Source organism: Asparagus officinalis, chromosome 1 (assembly GCF_001876935.1).
Source record: "Asparagus officinalis chromosome 1, Aspof.V1, whole genome shotgun sequence".
Lineage (NCBI taxonomy): Eukaryota > Viridiplantae > Streptophyta > Magnoliopsida > Asparagales > Asparagaceae > Asparagus > Asparagus officinalis.
This window is the reverse complement of record NC_033794.1, coordinates 72,351,174-72,371,149: the sequence shown is the minus strand read 5'-3', so window position 1 is coordinate 72,371,149 and position 19,976 is coordinate 72,351,174. Positions and strand designations below refer to the sequence as shown.

The following is a 19,976-nucleotide window of genomic DNA, read 5'->3' as shown; positions in this document are numbered from 1 at the left end:
CTTTATCGGCCGGCTTCTTTGGTAGAGAACCCCCAGCGTCTTGGGGCTGTGCTTCAGCTTCTTGAGTATTCTGGTTGTAGTCTTTCAAGTAAGCCTTTCCTGACCGAGTGCCAAGGTTGTCTCCTGAGTATGCTGCCAGGGCAATCCTCTCTTCTTCTGAATCTATAAGGGTCTTGAGGTGGTCATCGTTCTCAGTAATGGAGGGGCTAATCATGTTGGAAGACTTAGCCTTGCTTCCTTTCTTCTTGGACGAGGTATTCGTCCACTGTTGGTCTCCCACTAGATCAGGGTGGACCCACATGATTTCTCCTTTTGAGATGGTGAGGGGTATCAACCCCTTGTCTTTCTGACTGTGCAAGTCAGTATTCTTCAGGTGCATTTCTCCCTTGTGGATGGGGACAACGCCATTCGTGGTCGCCACTGGAGGGAAGTCACCAAACTGGACTGCTATCATGTTGGTAGAGACAGTCTTTTGCTCAGGTTTCAGAGTGAGCACCTTGGCGTCCACCAAATTTTGGAGAATGTTCTTAAAGATGTAACATCTTCTGGTAGGATGCCCTAGGAACCTGTGATAGCGGCAGTAATTAGGGTCATCTAAAGATGTAACATCTTCTGGTAGGATGCCCTAGGAACCTGTGATAGCGGCAGTAATTAGGGTCATCTACATTCCCTGTCTCTTCTGGCTTCCTAATTTCAGGAAGTTGTAACTTGTTGTTCTTCCGCAGTAGTTGGAATAAGGTGTCCACATGCTCCTCCTTGAAGGAATACTGTTTGGGCACTTTTTGCTTATTTTGTGCTTTGCCTTGCTTCGTGGGCGGTGGTACTTGCGTGTAGTCAGCTGCTAAGGTCTCTTTTCCTTTAGACCACTGGGCGTTGTTTTGATTGCGTTGCTGTTGCGGTTTGGGCTGTGCAGCTTCTTCGGCTTTCACCCGAGCGATAATCTCTTCGGCTTGTTCTCCTTGCGATACCAGTTGTCTCTAGGAGTGACATTCTGCTACCCCCATCTGAGCAAGGAGCTGGGTCTGCAAGTTGTGCCTGCAAGTTTCAACCAAGGTTGATTGGGTCATACCTGAAGGGCATTGCAATGCCATGCTGCGGAATCTCTCAACATAGGTCTTGATAGATTCTCCCTTCTTCTGCTTAGTGGCGAGAAGAGTCGGGACTGAGACCTCTGTGTCGTCTTCAAAGAATCTGGCCAAGAAAAGCCTTTCCAAATCTACCCATTTCTGAATAGATCCAGCAGGTAGTTTCATAAACCACTCAAAGGCGACACCTTTGAGGGTACCGATGAATAGCCAGGTCAGAATGGCGTCGTTTGCCACTACATCTCCAGTCTGAGACTTGAAGTAGTAGATATACTGATTTGGTGATCCTGTGCCATCGAAAGGTTGCAATGTTGGAGCTTTGAACTTCGGTGGATATGGAGCTGTATCCCACTCAGCAGGGTAAGGCCTCACCACTCAATGTTGGAGCTTTGAACTTCGGTGGATATGGAGCTGTATCCCACTCAGCAGGGTAAGGCCTCACCACTCCTTCTTCGCGGAGCTCACTTCTGTTGATATGGAGCTGTATCCCACTCAGCAGGGTAAGGCCTCACCACTCCTTCTTCGCGGAGCTCACTTCTGTTTGCGATTGCATTGAGGCGAGCTTCCAGTTCATCCATTTTAGTGGACTGAGGATGTAGTTCTTTTTCCATCTCCTTCTCACCTTTAGAAGAGGATTCCAGGTTGTGAGTCTCACGATCTGAATGTTCGTATGCTTTTTGCTTTCCCTTTGACGTTGTCTTCCGGGAAGACTCAAGTTTTTGGCCTTTTTCTGCCAGGAGCTGGGCCAACATGTTCTTCATTTGGAGAAGGGTTTCTTGCTGCGCCTAGAGTATGACGTGATGTTCGTCAACTCTTTTGGCTATGTCCTCAGGGTTTCCCGCCATGTAAACGGATACCTCTTGTGCTCCGACTGAGCTCGAAAATTAAGATTCGGCTATTGCCGAATGTTCATCACTTGTTGTAATCCCTTTGGCTAACTTTTGATAGTTAACCGGGCAAATAGCTCCTGTCCGAGTCCGAGTATGCCGTATACTCCTTCGAACTGGTCACAAATTTCCCTAACAGTTGGGGAATGACTTCTTTGTGACTCATCAGAATCGGTATGCGAGGCTTTTCCTCTGCCGATCATGTTGATAGTAACCTCAGGATAGTTGATTTCAGAGGTCTTCTTCTGGCGACATTGTCGTTTGGGAGGTCTAACGACATTCGTTAATCTATTGAACACCGACTGTCTAGGCGTAGGTGAACAACAGCTGCATTCGGAGAGGACAGCGGAAATGAACCGTTCACACTGGCATGAATGAGCCACTTGCTGTGTTGGCCTTCCTCTTGATAGTAATTCACACAAGTCGGAGACCTAGGAAAGTTCTCGTGAAGGTGGGGATGGAACCCCCTGCCCTTGGATGGGTCGAACATGGACCTTAAATCCATGCTGTCCCTCTTGAATCTTACGGACCATGTCGTGTTCTTGAGACGAAACACGAGGGTCCCGTTTAGGTTTATAAATACGAGGTTGAGGCCTGTGTTTGACTGATGGAACAGATCCTTGTGGATCTTGTCCTGATTGAACGCACACTTATGGTGTGCGTTTTGATGTTGAAACGACCCCTATGGGTCTTGTTTTGGTTGAACGCACACTTGAGGTGTGCGTTTTGATGATGAAACAGACCCCTGAGGGTCGTTCTTTGTTTGAACGCACACTTGTGATGTGTGTTTGGTTGATGAACCAGACCTCTGAGGGTCGGGTTTTGATTGAACGCACACCTGCGGTGTGCGTTTGGATGATTGAATAGACCTCTGGGGGTCGTGTTCTGGACGAACGCACCCTTGTGGTGTGCGTTTGGCTGTTTGAACAGACCATTGAGGGTCGTGTTCTGACTGAACGCACGGCTGTGGCGTGCGTTCAGATGATTGAATCTGCCTTTGGAGGTCACGTTTTGGGACGCACTCTTGAGGTGTGCGTCTGGATTGAACAACGCGCCACTGAGGGTTGCGTTTGAGCTGGATAACCCGAGGCTCATAGTCGGGTTCATTGCCACGAAGTGTGCGCTCTGGAGCAGAAATGCAGAGTTCGGGCAGATTTTTAGAAACGCAGTTCTTGCGTTGGGCCGTAGCTCGGCTATTCCGCAAATATGCTCACCGCATGGATCTTCTCCTTCGTCGAGCGGCGTTTTTCTTAGCTTGTTTCAATGCCTTGGCTGCAGTGTCGTCGGCGTTGGTTGGGTTTTCCTCCGACATAGGTCTTTTTTGACCTATTATGTGCCGTAGTGATACGGGTGAGGAGTCTTCAACTCGCAGAGCAAGTTTAAGGTCATGGCCAAAGGAGAGGGCTTTCTTTGGCATCTCAGTAGTAATTACGAGCTCCTTAGAGATCTTGTGGGTATCACGCCTAGCTTTAGGGCTAAGCGATCCAGAGGAGAGAGCCTCCTCGTACTTAGCTTGGTCGAACTCTACGACGAGAGTTTCGATGGTGGTCCTAGTGAGGTGAACGTCAGATTGCACCACCACTTCCTCGTCAGAGAAGCTAGTCCCCAGCAGAGTCGCCATCTTTTGTTTGTGGAAAATTTGCAGTAAAAAGAAATAAAGGAAAATTGATTTGTATTCGTTTAATCTCAATTACAATTAGATTTCCTGATTACAAAAGAGAGGAGAATGATCTGGATTCTCCCCTTTGTTTAATTCTGGGTTCTTCACGGTGGCGATGAGATGCCTCCATCGAATGCTCGCGTCGAGTTTGCTTCTCTTCTGGGTTCTTCACGGTGGCGATGAGATGCCTCCATCGAATGCTCGCGTCGAGTTTGCTTCTCGTTGACCATCTGACCATCCTATCTCACAGGAATAATTGACTTGTGTGATGAATTCGGTTTAGAACTCTTAACGAGTCTAATGAACTCAGAACGGGTTGAAAACTCTGAAAAGAGTTGTTGAGAACCGAATAACTGGTTTGATGTAATTAACTTGCGTTGCAAGCATAATTACGAACTCTTAAATGAGTTTCAGAACTCAAAGCGAGTTGAAACTCTGTAACAGAGTTGTTAGAACCGAAGATTCAGTTAATAGCCAAGTTGATTTGTCGCTGATGAAGGGATCCCCTTTGATTTGATGGACTAACTAATAGGTAGTTTGTTGATTTTCAGAGAGGTCTCCTCCTTCGTGCGGTTAAGTTTCCAAGACTTGTTAACCTTATGCGGTTTTGATGCCAGCACACGTCAACCCCTTACTCAGTTGAGTAAGTCGATTATTTATAGGAGGATTAGGGGTGTAACCAACCCCTAAATCCGCTCCTAAGTGGGAAAAAATCCCTCAGAACGTGGGATAATGGTTTTGAGGCCGTTCAGCTTGTGTTTGAACAAGTCAAAATGCCCCAGTTGGCGTTTTAGGCCTTAACTCTGCGTCCAAGGCTTGAGACACAGAGTTAAATCTCTGTTAGAGATTTGAGACGCACATGCCGCTCGTGTATTGAGTCTCAACTATGCGTCCTGAGTTTGGGACGCAGTGTTGAGTGTTTGCTGAAGAACGCACAGTTCGTGCATTTTGTATTTTAACTCTGCGTTGCAGAGTTGGACATCTGTTGGGGAATGCATAGTTCGTCTGCGTTTTGCATTTGGGAAACGCAGATGTGGACCTTGCGTTTAAGAGAGGTTGTTGACTTGTAACCTCGTCCATTATGACATTACAAAGGCTACTGCTTATTGATCTTTGCCTGTTATAGGATATGAGAGTCGTCAGATTGTAACTCTCACTGTTGATTGTGAAGGCAACTGAATAGAATTTTCATCAGCTGTCGGAAGCGTCGTTGAATTGTAACTCTTCTCGATCTGTGTGAAAAGTCCTCTATTTGCAACCTTCATTTGTCGGCATGAAAGCTATTTGATTGTAGCTTTCGATCTGTGTGAAAAGTCCTCTATTTGCAACCTTCATTTGTCGGCATGAAAGCTATTTGATTGTAGCTTTCGTTGTTGGAACTTGTCGGGAATCAATCATCCATAGTGATTTTTAGACGAATATTTACCCACAACTCTCTACCAAGCAACTCACCAACTAAGTCCAACCTTTTATTTTTGAAATCATTACACTACTCATCAGCATCTCTAATAGTTGCTAATATAATATTAGTCATGCTGTTGTCGCAGCCATCAAGATCAATCATCTTAGAGATGAGATCATGTTTGTAGCGATTGTAGAGTTGCGGATGCAATGATTAGAAAGTCGTCTGATTATAACTTTCATTGTCGGGGCTTAATAGGGATTAGCTATCCATTGTGATTTTTAGACAGCCTACAGAACCCCCTCCAAAGTTTTCGAAAGTTCGCAGTTGACTGGGACGAATTTTCGGAATATTTTGGATCCTAAAAATTTAGTTGATTGTTCACTTCGTCTGATTTGAGGATATTGCGAACCTGGTTGTTGGAATGCTGAAATCCTGTTTCCTCGAACCAAACAAGATAGCTTTTGAGTCTTGATAACAACGAACTTAGTCAAACAAACTAAAGCCCAAGTCATCGTCTGACTCGCCGACAGGCTCATCCTTTTTCCCTTTTTCCTTAGAGGCAAGAGCAGTAGCGTTCTCAACAGATACAACAGAGATAACAGCAACAGCAAGGACGTTCTTGTAGGCATTGACGAACATGTGAAGCGCAGCTGCAAGAGTTGGGTAAGAGAGAGTGAAAGATAGCGAAGCAACCATAGAAACATCATCTGCAAACTTGTCAGCGAGGTTGTCTTTCGTGAGATCGAGTAATTCTGGGCTTAAGACAGATCCGTTGGCATAGATAGGGAGAATCGCAAGCCCACATGGGAGGGGCTTTATCCTAAATGTGGTTAGGAGGGCAGCCTCAGAAGATTCTTACTCTATTTCTTTTCTTGATCAGCTCAACTTACTCTTTGTTGGAATGTTAAGCCACTTAGAAGAATGGTTTGCGCGCTTGGACGAATCGGCTTTCGTGTTGCTGATTATAATCTGCCTGTACCCATCCAATAGACTCCACAGTGGAGTTGTCTGTTTCTTCTCGGCCTTAGTCACCTTGACAGCTGACATCAGCCTCCCTCTATTTATTTGGAACCATGTCTTGGCTTTAAACATAGAGGAATTCGTTTGGTTGAGTTAGAACGCACAGGTAGATTTCCTGTGTTATCGAATTGAAACGCAGAGTTGAATTCTACGTTCAGGAGCTCAAATAATGCAGACGCACAAGTAAATTTCTTTGTGCTAAAACATTAAAACGCAGGGTTGAACTCTGCGTTCGGAAGTTCAAGCAACGCAGACGCACAGGCCGCGTTTGGCGGGATTCTGGGCCTAGAATCTCGCCCCGATTTGACAGCACATAGCTGTTTATAAATAGACCGCTGAGGGTCAAATCAAAAGTCATCCGACTTTTTGCCTCTTCTTTTTCGAAAGATTTTTAATGAAGACTCTTTGTTCTTAACTCGGTGACCCTGTTCATCTTCTCCGAACAGTTTATACTCTTGTACTCTTTGGAGTATTGAGGAACAGTTTATACTCTTGTACTCTTTGGAGTATTGAGGAACAGTTTATACTCTTGTACTCTTTGGAGTATTGAGGAACAGTTTATACTCTTGTACTCTTTGGAGTATTGAGGAACAGTTTATACTCTTGTACTCTTTGGAGTATTGAGGAACAGTTTATACTCTTGTACTCTTTGGAGTATTGAGGAACAGTTTATACTCTTGTACTCTTTGGAGTATTGAGGAACAGTTTATACTCTTGTACTCTTTGGAGTATTGAGGAACAGTTTATACTCTTGTACTCTTTGGAGTATTGAGGAACAGTTTATACTCTTGTACTCTTTGGAGTATTGAGGAACAGTTTATACTCTTGTACTCTTTGGAGTATTGAGGAACAGTTTATACTCTTGTACTCTTTGGAGTATTGAGGAACAGTTTATACTCTTGTACTCTTTGGAGTATTGAGGAACAGTTTATACTCTTGTACTCTTTGGAGTATTGAGGAACAGTTTATACTCTTGTACTCTTTGGAGTATTGAGGAACAGTTTATACTCTTGTACTCTTTGGAGTATTGAGGAACAGTTTATACTCTTGTACTCTTTGGAGTATTGAGGAACAGTTTATACTCTTGTACTCTTTGGAGTATTGAGGAACAGTTTATACTCTTGTACTCTTTGGAGTATTGAGGAACAGTTTATACTCTTGTACTCTTTGGAGTATTGAGGAACAGTTTATACTCTTGTACTCTTTGGAGTATTGAGGAACAGTTTATACTCTTGTACTCTTTGGAGTATTGAGGAACAGTTTATACTCTTGTACTCTTTGGAGTATTGAGGAACAGTTTATACTCTTGTACTCTTTGGAGTATTGAGGAACAGTTTATACTCTTGTACTCTTTGGAGTATTGAGGAACAGTTTATACTCTTGTACTCTTTGGAGTATTGAGGAACAGTTTATACTCTTGTACTCTTTGGAGTATTGAGGAACAGTTTATACTCTTGTACTCTTTGGAGTATTGAGGAACAGTTTATACTCTTGTACTCTTTGGAGTATTGAGGAACAGTTTATACTCTTGTACTCTTTGGAGTATTGAGGAACAGTTTATACTCTTGTACTCTTTGGAGTATTGAGGAACAGTTTATACTCTTGTACTCTTTGGAGTATTGAGGAACAGTTTATACTCTTGTACTCTTTGGAGTATTGAGGAACAGTTTATACTCTTGTACTCTTTGGAGTATTGAGGAACAGTTTATACTCTTGTACTCTTTGGAGTATTGAGGAACAGTTTATACTCTTGTACTCTTTGGAGTATTGAGGAACAGTTTATACTCTTGTACTCTTTGGAGTATTGAGGAACAGTTTATACTCTTGTACTCTTTGGAGTATTGAGGAACAGTTTATACTCTTGTACTCTTTGGAGTATTGAGGAACAGTTTATACTCTTGTACTCTTTGGAGTATTGAGGAACAGTTTATACTCTTGTACTCTTTGGAGTATTGAGGAACAGTTTATACTCTTGTACTCTTTGGAGTATTGAGGAACAGTTTATACTCTTGTACTCTTTGGAGTATTGAGGAACAGTTTATACTCTTGTACTCTTTGGAGTATTGAGGAACAGTTTATACTCTTGTACTCTTTGGAGTATTGAGGAACAGTTTATACTCTTGTACTCTTTGGAGTATTGAGGAACAGTTTATACTCTTGTACTCTTTGGAGTATTGAGGAACAGTTTATACTCTTGTACTCTTTGGAGTATTGAGGAACAGTTTATACTCTTGTACTCTTTGGAGTATTGAGGAACAGTTTATACTCTTGTACTCTTTGGAGTATTGAGGAACAGTTTATACTCTTGTACTCTTTGGAGTATTGAGGAACAGTTTATACTCTTGTACTCTTTGGAGTATTGAGGAACAGTTTATACTCTTGTACTCTTTGGAGTATTGAGGAACAGTTTATACTCTTGTACTCTTTGGAGTATTGAGGAACAGTTTATACTCTTGTACTCTTTGGAGTATTGAGGAACAGTTTATACTCTTGTACTCTTTGGAGTATTGAGGAACAGTTTATACTCTTGTACTCTTTGGAGTATTGAGGAACAGTTTATACTCTTGTACTCTTTGGAGTATTGAGGAACAGTTTATACTCTTGTACTCTTTGGAGTATTGAGGAACAGTTTATACTCTTGTACTCTTTGGAGTATTGAGGAACAGTTTATACTCTTGTACTCTTTGGAGTATTGAGGAACAGTTTATACTCTTGTACTCTTTGGAGTATTGAGGAACAGTTTATACTCTTGTACTCTTTGGAGTATTGAGGAACAGTTTATACTCTTGTACTCTTTGGAGTATTGAGGAACAGTTTATACTCTTGTACTCTTTGGAGTATTGAGGAACAGTTTATACTCTTGTACTCTTTGGAGTATTGAGGAACAGTTTATACTCTTGTACTCTTTGGAGTATTGAGGAACAGTTTATACTCTTGTACTCTTTGGAGTATTGAGGAACAGTTTATACTCTTGTACTCTTTGGAGTATTGAGGAACAGTTTATACTCTTGTACTCTTTGGAGTATTGAGGAACAGTTTATACTCTTGTACTCTTTGGAGTATTGAGGAACAGTTTATACTCTTGTACTCTTTGGAGTATTGAGGAACAGTTTATACTCTTGTACTCTTTGGAGTATTGAGGAACAGTTTATACTCTTGTACTCTTTGGAGTATTGAGGAACAGTTTATACTCTTGTACTCTTTGGAGTATTGAGGAACAGTTTATACTCTTGTACTCTTTGGAGTATTGAGGAACAGTTTATACTCTTGTACTCTTTGGAGTATTGAGGAACAGTTTATACTCTTGTACTCTTTGGAGTATTGAGGAACAGTTTATACTCTTGTACTCTTTGGAGTATTGAGGAACAGTTTATACTCTTGTACTCTTTGGAGTATTGAGGAACAGTTTATACTCTTGTACTCTTTGGAGTATTGAGGAACAGTTTATACTCTTGTACTCTTTGGAGTATTGAGGAACAGTTTATACTCTTGTACTCTTTGGAGTATTGAGGAACAGTTTATACTCTTGTACTCTTTGGAGTATTGAGGAACAGTTTATACTCTTGTACTCTTTGGAGTATTGAGGAACAGTTTATACTCTTGTACTCTTTGGAGTATTGAGGAACAGTTTATACTCTTGTACTCTTTGGAGTATTGAGGAACAGTTTATACTCTTGTACTCTTTGGAGTATTGAGGAACAGTTTATACTCTTGTACTCTTTGGAGTATTGAGGAACAGTTTATACTCTTGTACTCTTTGGAGTATTGAGGAACAGTTTATACTCTTGTACTCTTTGGAGTATTGAGGAACAGTTTATACTCTTGTACTCTTTGGAGTATTGAGGAACAGTTTATACTCTTGTACTCTTTGGAGTATTGAGGAACAGTTTATACTCTTGTACTCTTTGGAGTATTGAGGAACAGTTTATACTCTTGTACTCTTTGGAGTATTGAGGAACAGTTTATACTCTTGTACTCTTTGGAGTATTGAGGAACAGTTTATACTCTTGTACTCTTTGGAGTATTGAGGAACAGTTTATACTCTTGTACTCTTTGGAGTATTGAGGAACAGTTTATACTCTTGTACTCTTTGGAGTATTGAGGAACAGTTTATACTCTTGTACTCTTTGGAGTATTGAGGAACAGTTTATACTCTTGTACTCTTTGGAGTATTGAGGAACAGTTTATACTCTTGTACTCTTTGGAGTATTGAGGAACAGTTTATACTCTTGTACTCTTTGGAGTATTGAGGAACAGTTTATACTCTTGTACTCTTTGGAGTATTGAGGAACAGTTTATACTCTTGTACTCTTTGGAGTATTGAGGAACAGTTTATACTCTTGTACTCTTTGGAGTATTGAGGAACAGTTTATACTCTTGTACTCTTTGGAGTATTGAGGAACAGTTTATACTCTTGTACTCTTTGGAGTATTGAGGAACAGTTTATACTCTTGTACTCTTTGGAGTATTGAGGAACAGTTTATACTCTTGTACTCTTTGGAGTATTGAGGAACAGTTTATACTCTTGTACTCTTTGGAGTATTGAGGAACAGTTTATACTCTTGTACTCTTTGGAGTATTGAGGAACAGTTTATACTCTTGTACTCTTTGGAGTATTGAGGAACAGTTTATACTCTTGTACTCTTTGGAGTATTGAGGAACAGTTTATACTCTTGTACTCTTTGGAGTATTGAGGAACAGTTTATACTCTTGTACTCTTTGGAGTATTGAGGAACAGTTTATACTCTTGTACTCTTTGGAGTATTGAGGAACAGTTTATACTCTTGTACTCTTTGGAGTATTGAGGAACAGTTTATACTCTTGTACTCTTTGGAGTATTGAGGAACAGTTTATACTCTTGTACTCTTTGGAGTATTGAGGAACAGTTTATACTCTTGTACTCTTTGGAGTATTGAGGAACAGTTTATACTCTTGTACTCTTTGGAGTATTGAGGAACAGTTTATACTCTTGTACTCTTTGGAGTATTGAGGAACAGTTTATACTCTTGTACTCTTTGGAGTATTGAGGAACAGTTTATACTCTTGTACTCTTTGGAGTATTGAGGAACAGTTTATACTCTTGTACTCTTTGGAGTATTGAGGAACAGTTTATACTCTTGTACTCTTTGGAGTATTGAGGAACAGTTTATACTCTTGTACTCTTTGGAGTATTGAGGAACAGTTTATACTCTTGTACTCTTTGGAGTATTGAGGAACAGTTTATACTCTTGTACTCTTTGGAGTATTGAGGAACAGTTTATACTCTTGTACTCTTTGGAGTATTGAGGAACAGTTTATACTCTTGTACTCTTTGGAGTATTGAGGAACAGTTTATACTCTTGTACTCTTTGGAGTATTGAGGAACAGTTTATACTCTTGTACTCTTTGGAGTATTGAGGAACAGTTTATACTCTTGTACTCTTTGGAGTATTGAGGAACAGTTTATACTCTTGTACTCTTTGGAGTATTGAGGAACAGTTTATACTCTTGTACTCTTTGGAGTATTGAGGAACAGTTTATACTCTTGTACTCTTTGGAGTATTGAGGAACAGTTTATACTCTTGTACTCTTTGGAGTATTGAGGAACAGTTTATACTCTTGTACTCTTTGGAGTATTGAGGAACAGTTTATACTCTTGTACTCTTTGGAGTATTGAGGAACAGTTTATACTCTTGTACTCTTTGGAGTATTGAGGAACAGTTTATACTCTTGTACTCTTTGGAGTATTGAGGAACAGTTTATACTCTTGTACTCTTTGGAGTATTGAGGAACAGTTTATACTCTTGTACTCTTTGGAGTATTGAGGAACAGTTTATACTCTTGTACTCTTTGGAGTATTGAGGAACAGTTTATACTCTTGTACTCTTTGGAGTATTGCCGTTTTCAATTGGCTTACCCTAGCGTTATAACGCCGGCTTCAACCAAGGTCTGGATGCTATTCTTGAGAGCAAAGCATTCCTTGGTGGGGTGGAGGATCCTTCTGTGGTACTCGCAGTACGTTGGATCCGCAGAATCGCCATCTTCCTCTTGATGCGTGATGGGCGGGAGTTTGATTTTGTTGTTTTCGAGAAGGGTCTCGAAGATAGCTGGAACGTCTTCGTCTTTGAACGAGTACTCGTTTTGGAGCTCCTCGTCCGAATTCTCCTGTTGTTCCCAGGGCTGCTGTTGTGACGTTTGATCATCGTCAATAACCGTTGCAGGTACGTCCTCTTCATCATGAGGTACGAGATCCGAATCCGGAGGATTAACCATCGGTTGGTTTCTCTCGATCTTCCGCCTTCTGATGAAGCGTTCAGCTTGTTCTCCTCGAGCCTTCAACTCTTTCCAGGTATTGAGCGGCTCTATTCCCATCACGTCCAAGATGTTAATGGACAAGTTGTTCTGACAAGTCTGCAAGAGGAATTCCTCCGTGACGGGATCCCTGCAGTTCATTGCCTGATTGCGGAAGCGTTTGATGAAGGTATCCACCGACTCTCCGCCTTTTTGTTTCTCGTCGAAGAGTGTCCTGATCGACACCTCGGTGTCATCATCGAAGAAATGGGCGAGAAACATGCTTTCCAAGTCCTCCCAGCTGTTGATGCTTCCGGGCTTGAGACGGCGGTACCAATCGAAGGCGGGCCCGCGAAGGGTGCCAACGAATGACCGAACCATCAAAGGCTCGTTGCCAGAGATCACCCCCAAGTGGGACTTGAAGTAGATCAGATGCTGAGTGGGGGAGCCCTTCCCGCCGAATGGCGTGAAGTTGATCAAGCTGAACTTCGCTGGATACGGGATCGAATCCCACTCTTTCGGGTAAGGACACGGAATGCCGGTCCTCTTCACCTCTCGAGCAGATATCAGGGCGTCGATTTTTCTTTCGAGATCCTCCATCTTTTCGGCCTGATCCATATCCTGTTTTGGACAATTGTCGGGAGGAATGATACGGCCACCCCCAGTATTCTTGGGTGGTGCGTCGGCCATGACGACTTCGTCCACTTCCGGATCGCTGTCAATTGCGGCGTTCTGGGTATGACGGTTGGACTCAACTAGCTGGCTCGACAAAGCTCGTGCATAGCCATTTCCATTTCAAACTTGAAGATTTCCTTCTGCTTAGCCAGGGCCTCTTCAATGATTTTGGCTATCTGCTCGGTGTTGGCCATGCACACCTCTCGAGCTTGCCCTATGCTAGACGTGTTGACAGGGGGAATGATGACATTATTCCCTTCCCGTTCATTCTCTTCTTGGTTCTGATGATTGGGTCGAGTGGGCTCCTCTTGATGAGTTGTCAAAGCTGCGAGTTGCTGATCGTGCATCTCCCTCATCCGCTGTAGGGTCATTTCCATCTCGAATTTGAAAGCTTCTTTCTGCCGAGCTAGGGCGTCTTCAAGCATTTTGTTCATCTGCTCGGCACTGATCATGAGTACCTCGCGGGGTTGTCCCTCGCTGGATACCGTGTTGTCCGAAGCAATTGCGGAGCCGGCATCTGATGCTTCATCTTCTGATGGTAATCTCGTCCGAACCCTACCATAAGTCCCTCGTGTAATGGTTCCGGACTGTAGGTGAGTTAGATACCAGGGTACCAACGGGATTGACTCGGGATTGTCCCCTGTCGATGCTCCTTTGCTGGCCATGTTGATGGTGACCTTCGGGAATTCTCTGTCTTTGACTATCCTTCTTCTTCGCTGGAAACGCCTAGGCTTAGCTTCAGACGTTCCGGTGGAAATTCTGTCAAATACTGAAATTCTCCTTGGGGTTTGAGCACAAGAGCATTCTGACAGCACTGCCTTGATTATGTTGGCGCACGGGCAGCGAGACTCCATGTCCTGCACATACTTCTTTCGAGATTTCCCCATACCACCAGCTCTATAGTACAGCTCATCAGCTTGGTAACTGGAGCAACCTATAGAGTGTTGGCATGTGCTCCTTGGTAAAACACCATCATCCTCGGATGAGTGTGCTTCCCTTTTGGCATGGGATGTTTTGTTAGTTTTCTCAAAAGTGGCCCGTTCAAGTTTACGTTTTTGTGAACATAAAAATTGAACGGGCTCTTGTATTTCGACTCGCAATCCGATGCGGTCGGTGATAGGGGCTTTCCCTTTCTCATCTTTCGTGGGGGGATTAATTCGACCCCCAGTTTGATTTGAAACTTGGTGACCTTTCAATGGACCCAAGCGCTCCTTGATAGGTACTTTACCTCGATTCCCTGGTAAGGGACCGAGGCGACCTTTCACAGGAACCTTGGAGGTTGAAGGGTCTGTTTTCATACCTGACCCTACCGGAGGTGCCGGGGTAAGGGGAACAGGATTTGGCCTTGGTGAAGGTTGGGCAGCAACTTCTTTCACTTTTGTCTTAGGCGTTGGGTTCGCCTTTAGCACCCACGTCTGTTTGAGTTTTGGCGGAGTCTTGACCGCCTCTTCTTTTTGCATCTCCTCTGCTTTCTTCAAGAGAGCTCGGGCATGCGCAAGGAGTGCACGGCGCTTCCTGATTCTCTCTTCAAGAGTGGAGCGGTTCCTTGTAACACGCACCCACTTGTTTGTTCCTGCTTGAGAGGAGGGGCTGGTTATATACCTTTGTTGCTCTTGGCGTTGTCTCGCTTTGAGATCTTCGCTGTAGCGGACCCCATCCATAGGCTCCAAAGCCTTGGCCATTTGACGAGCAAGACGTTGACGCCGCCTTTGGAGTGCCCTCTTTGATATAGCTGGAGCGCCTTCAGTAGCCACCTTCTTAGGGGAGGAGCCCAGATCTGCGATCTTGACCACGTTGGGCAACGCGGAGTCGCCACGTGGTGCAAGTGCAGCGATGGCTAAGGGATCTTGGGTCTTTGAGCCGAGGGTCCCACGAACGACTCTGGAGGAGGATGCCTTCTTTCGCCTACTTGGAGAGGCGGATCTGGAGGAGGAGGAAGAGAGGTATTCTTCGTACTTCTGCTGGTCGAACTCGTACTCGACCTCTTCGTTCACCCGGATCTTGAGGGCCGGTTGCGTCACGACGGCGTCGGTTGCGATGCCGTTGGCTCCCACTGTGGTCGCCAGCTTGTTTTCGGTGAAAGTCGCTGTTTTCATTGCTTTGGAATCTGTTACAACTTCAATCGTTACAACAGGATTAAAATGAAAACAAAAGGTTACAACTTTATCGAAAATAAACACGAGATCCCGTTTTGGTGCGGTCTCGCTTGCGTGGGTCTTTGGCCTGTGACGGGGATGTTGATATCCGTGGACCACCCGGGCAATCAGATCTGGTCCGGATAAATCGGACAGAGTTTCGTCGATCCGCGTGAGATCTAGAAACTTCTGATCCAGAAATATCGGACAGAACTTCGTCGATCCGCGTGAGATCTAGAAGCTATAAGCGTATACCTCGGCTAAAGCGAGGTATTAGCTCTTCTTAGTATTAACGCTAAAGGCTAATACTAAGGAAAGAGGGGAACGGGTGATGAAGGCTGATTTAGACCTCTCCTCCTCGGTTGAAGTGCTCGATCAGTGTTTGCTGCAGCAGGGCTTCGCCGAGGCTCTCCAAAAATCCAGATCATTCCAAATGAGGTAAGGGGGTCCTATTTATAGGAAAACAAGAGGGGGGGCGTCCGCACAGATCTAGGACACCCCAGGGGTGTCCGCACAGATCTGGGACACCCTTGGGGTGTCTCCAAAAATCCGAGACACCCCTAGGGTGTCTCGGAAATTCCGAGACACCCTTGGGGTGTCTCGGAAATTCCGAGACACCCCTAGGGGTGTCTCGGAAAATCCGAGACACCCCTAGGGGTGTCTCGGAATTTCCGAGACACCCCAAGGGTGTCTCGGAATTTCCGAGGATTATCTGTAGAGTGGTCAAGGCGCGAGGGGCGTTGTCCTTTTTGTGAACAGTGCCGGGTTCCCGATTGGTCCGGGTCTTCGTTGTTCCGAGATCCTATCAGCTTACGTAGCTCGTCGATTCACTTCGGTCGTTCGTCGACGTCGTTTGGACTCCTGTGGATCGGATAGTGACGTTCATCGTCGCTCTTTAACACTGAACCGTTCGTGAAGACCTATAGGCAATTTTTGATGCCTACAACACCGAAACTCTCCTTGGAGCTTCAGAGCAGCAGCATTCTGATAACACCGCCTTGATGATGTTAGCACACGGGCAGTGAGGCTCCGCGTCTCGTGCGTTTCGCTTCCAAGGCTTATTCGCACCCCCAGCTCTATAGTACAACTCGTCAGTTTGATAACTGGAGCAACCTATAGAGTGTTGACACGATTTTGCAGATACAATATTATCATCATCAGACGAATGTAACGCTTTATTAGCGTTCTCAAGAGTCGCTCGTTCCAGTCTATGCTTTTGTGAACGTAAGAACTTAACGGGCTCTTGAACTTTGACACGCAACCCGATGCGGTCGGTAATAGGGGTTTTCCCTTTGATATTTTCCTGGGGGGAGTTAGAACGACCCCCAGTCGGATTTATCATTTGAGGACCTTTCAACGGACCCAATCGTTCCTTGATAGATACTTTACCTCGATTCCCTGGTAAGGGACCGAGGCGACCTTTCACAGGAACCCTGGATGTTGAAGGATCCGTGTTCATACCTGACCCCACCGGAGGTGCCGGGGTAAGGGGAACGGGACTTGGATTTGGTGAAGATTGGGCAGCAACATCTTCAACTCTCGGCTTAGGCGTTGGTTTCGCCTTTAGCCTCCACACTTGCTTGAGTTTTGGCGGATTCTTGACCACCTCTTCTTTCTGCATCTCCTCCGCTTTCTGTAGGAGAGCTCGAGCATGCGCGAGCAGTGCACGGCTCTTCTTGATCCGCTCTTCGAGGGTTGATCGAGTCCTCGTGACACGAACCCACTTGTTCGTTTCTGCCAGAGAGGAGGAGTTGGTTACATACCGTTGTTGCCCCAGGCGCTGTCTCAATTTGAGGTCTTCGTTGTAGCGGACCCCGTCCATAGGCTCCAAAGCCTTGGCCATTTGACGAGCAAGGCGTTGACGCCGCCTTTGGAGCGCCCTCTTTGATACAGCTGGAGCGCCTTCAGTAGCCATCTTCTTGGGGGAGGAGATGCCCAGATCTGCGATCTCGACCACGTTGGGCGACGCGGAGACGCCACGTGGTGCGAGTGCAGGAGAATCCGCTTCCCGGGTGTTTCTCTTTCGAGATTCATCCGCACCCCCAGCCTGATAGTTGTTTGCGGAAAAAGTTGCTGTATTCATTGCTGCATTCATTACAACTTCAATCGTTACAATGAAACAAAAAGATAGCCTTTTTATAAGACCGGTACACAATGAAAACAAAAGAAATACAACTCTTTTCAAACAAACGCAAGATCTGTTTGTCATCTCTTGCTTGCGTGGGTCTTTGGCCTGTGACGGGGATGTTGATATCCGTGGACCACCGGGCAATCAGATCCGCTCCGAGAAAATCGGGCAGAGCTTCGTCTATCCGCGAAGGGTTATAGAAGCAGAACTTCGTCGATCCGCATGAGATCTAGAAGCTATAAGCGTATACCTCGGTTAAAGCGAGGTATTAGCTCTTCTTAGTATTAACGCCAAGGGCTAATACTAAGGATCGGATGATGAAGGCTCTGATCAAGACCTCTCCTCTTCTTGTTGAAGCTCACGGCCACTCTTCACTGCAGCAGGGCTTCGCTAAGGCTCTCCAAAAATCCTCCTCCTTTCCAAAGGCCCAAGGGGGCTATTTATAGTGTTTAGGAGTGTGTGGGGGTAGGTAGGGGACCTCTAGACACCCCTAGGGTGTCCCAAGAAATCCGAGACACGGCCGAGACACCCTAGGGTGTCTCGGCTTGGGCCGAGACACCCTAGGGTGTCTAGGCTTTTCCTAGACACCCCCGGGGTGTTTCGACCTCCCGAGACTCCGTTTGAGGTGATTTGGTTGTTTTCCCTGTAGATTCTTCGTCCGACCTCGGATTTGAGTGATTCCGGGTGCGTTGGATGCTTGACGAAGAGTTTGATCTGCTCTGGTGGGTGGATTATCTGTAGAGTGGTCGAGGCACGAAGGGCGTTGTCTTATTTGTGAGCAGTGCCGGGTTCCCGATTGGTCCGGGTCTTGGTTGATCCGAAATCCTATACGCTCACGTAGCTCGTCGATTCACTTCAGTCGTTCGTCGACGTCAATTGGATTCCTGTGGCTCGGATAGTGACGTTCATCGTCACTCTTGACACTGAACCGTTCGTGGAGACCTATAGGCAATTTTCCATGCCTACAGTTACGCGGTAACCGACGTTGACCCTTAGGGTTTTGACTCGTCATTAACACAGTTTATACTCGTACGTTTGCTGGAGTATACACAGTTTAAGCTCTTAAGGTATTGGAGCATCGCGGTCCCGAGTGTTGGGGCTACAGGACCAACTGTTAAAGCTGATTCATCTGCATGTGTGGATTTTATCCTGAATTTATTGGATTCTCAAGTCACGAGACCAACTAATGAAGCTGATGCGTCAGTGACTCTCGTATTTATAGGATTTTTGGCAAACCCTCAGCCATCAACGGGTTTGATAAGCCTTTACCGACTACCGTTTGAGTCGGGCTAGCATGCGGATTGTTTAAGTACGTTCCGCATGTGACGTTGTGCTAAGAGAGTTAACGCTCTTAGTGCTACGATATTGAATACGTAGACTTCGTCTTTCTCACGGGAATAGACTACCCGGCGACGCGTGTTTGTTTTCGGGGAAAGTTGCTGTTTTCATTGCTTTGAATCTGTTACAACTTTAAACGTTACAACAAGAATCGATAAAAGGTCAGTCTTTTTATAAGACCTCCTTGTGCAACAAAACAAAGATTACAACTTTTCGAAAATAAACACGAGATCCCGTTTTGGTGCGGTCTCGCTTGCGTAGGTCTTTGGCCTGTGACAGGGATGTTGATATCCGTGGACCACCGGGGCAATCAGATCCGTTCCGGATAAATCGGACAGAGTTTCGTCGATCCGCGTGAGATCTAGAAACTTCTAATCCAGAAATATCGGACAGAACTTCGTCGATCCGCGTGAGATCTAGAAGTTCTAAGCGTATACCTCGGCTAAAGCGAGGTAATAGCTCTTCTTAGTATTAACGCTAAAGGCTAATACTAAGGAAGGATGAGAACGGGTGATGAAGACTGATTTAGACCTCTCCTCCTCGGTTGAAGTGCTCGATCAGTGTTTGCTGCAGCAGGGCTTCGCCGAGGCTCTCCAAAAATCCAGATCATTCCAAATGAGGTAAGGGGGTCCTATTTATAGGAAAACAAGAGGGGGGCGTCCGCACAGATCTAGGACACCCCAGGGGTGTCCGCACAGATCTGGGACACCCTTGGGGTGTCTCCAAAAATCCGAGACACCCCTAGGGTGTCTCGGAAATTCCGAGACACCCTTGGGGTGTCTCGGAAATTCCGAGACACCCCTAGGGGTGTCTCGGAAAATCCGAGACACCCCTAGGGTGTCTCGGAAATTCCGAGACACCCTTGGGGTGTCTCGGAATTTCTGAGACACCCCTGGGGGTGTTTCGGGATCCCGAGACGTCCGTAGGTGTGTTTTGATCGTTTCCCCGTAGATTCTTCGTACGAACTCGGATTTGAGTGATTCCGGGTGGAGACCTATAGGCAGTTTTCGATGCCTACAGATACCCCCTCCAAAGTGTTCCTGACTCGTTTCTTTTATAGAAGAGGCTGGAATACTTTGGATGTGATTGGTCTGGCCTTCAGTCGGTGTAAGGACCTGTGGTTAGCTTCAACTCTTGGCTCCTTCGATTTTCGGTCTATTCGATGCTTTGACGAATAGCCGAAGTTCTTCCGGCGCTGCGTTTATCGCTTGTCCGTCGTCGGAGTCTCGAGTCTGCAGCTGATGAATTGAGTTTGGCTCGTGTCATTGAGTTGACTTTGAACTACCTCTGCCACATTGAGCTGGCTTAGGGTTTCGGATCACCATGTGTTGACTTTTTGTCGCAACGCGTTGACTGGCGTTGACCTAGGGTTA

The 19,976-nt window shown here is 44.8% G+C and overlaps 1 protein-coding gene across 1 annotated transcript in view; it reads right to left on the bottom strand.

Moving 5' to 3' along the window:
- Positions 5,521–19,976, bottom strand: part of LOC109835709 — a 16,880-nt gene continuing 2,424 nt past the window's right edge. Inside the window, exon 4 of the mRNA XM_020403712.1 lies at positions 5,521–5,789. Within this exon, the coding sequence (XP_020259301.1) occupies positions 5,521–5,789 (269 nt within the window). The remainder of the gene's footprint in view (positions 5,790–19,976) is intronic.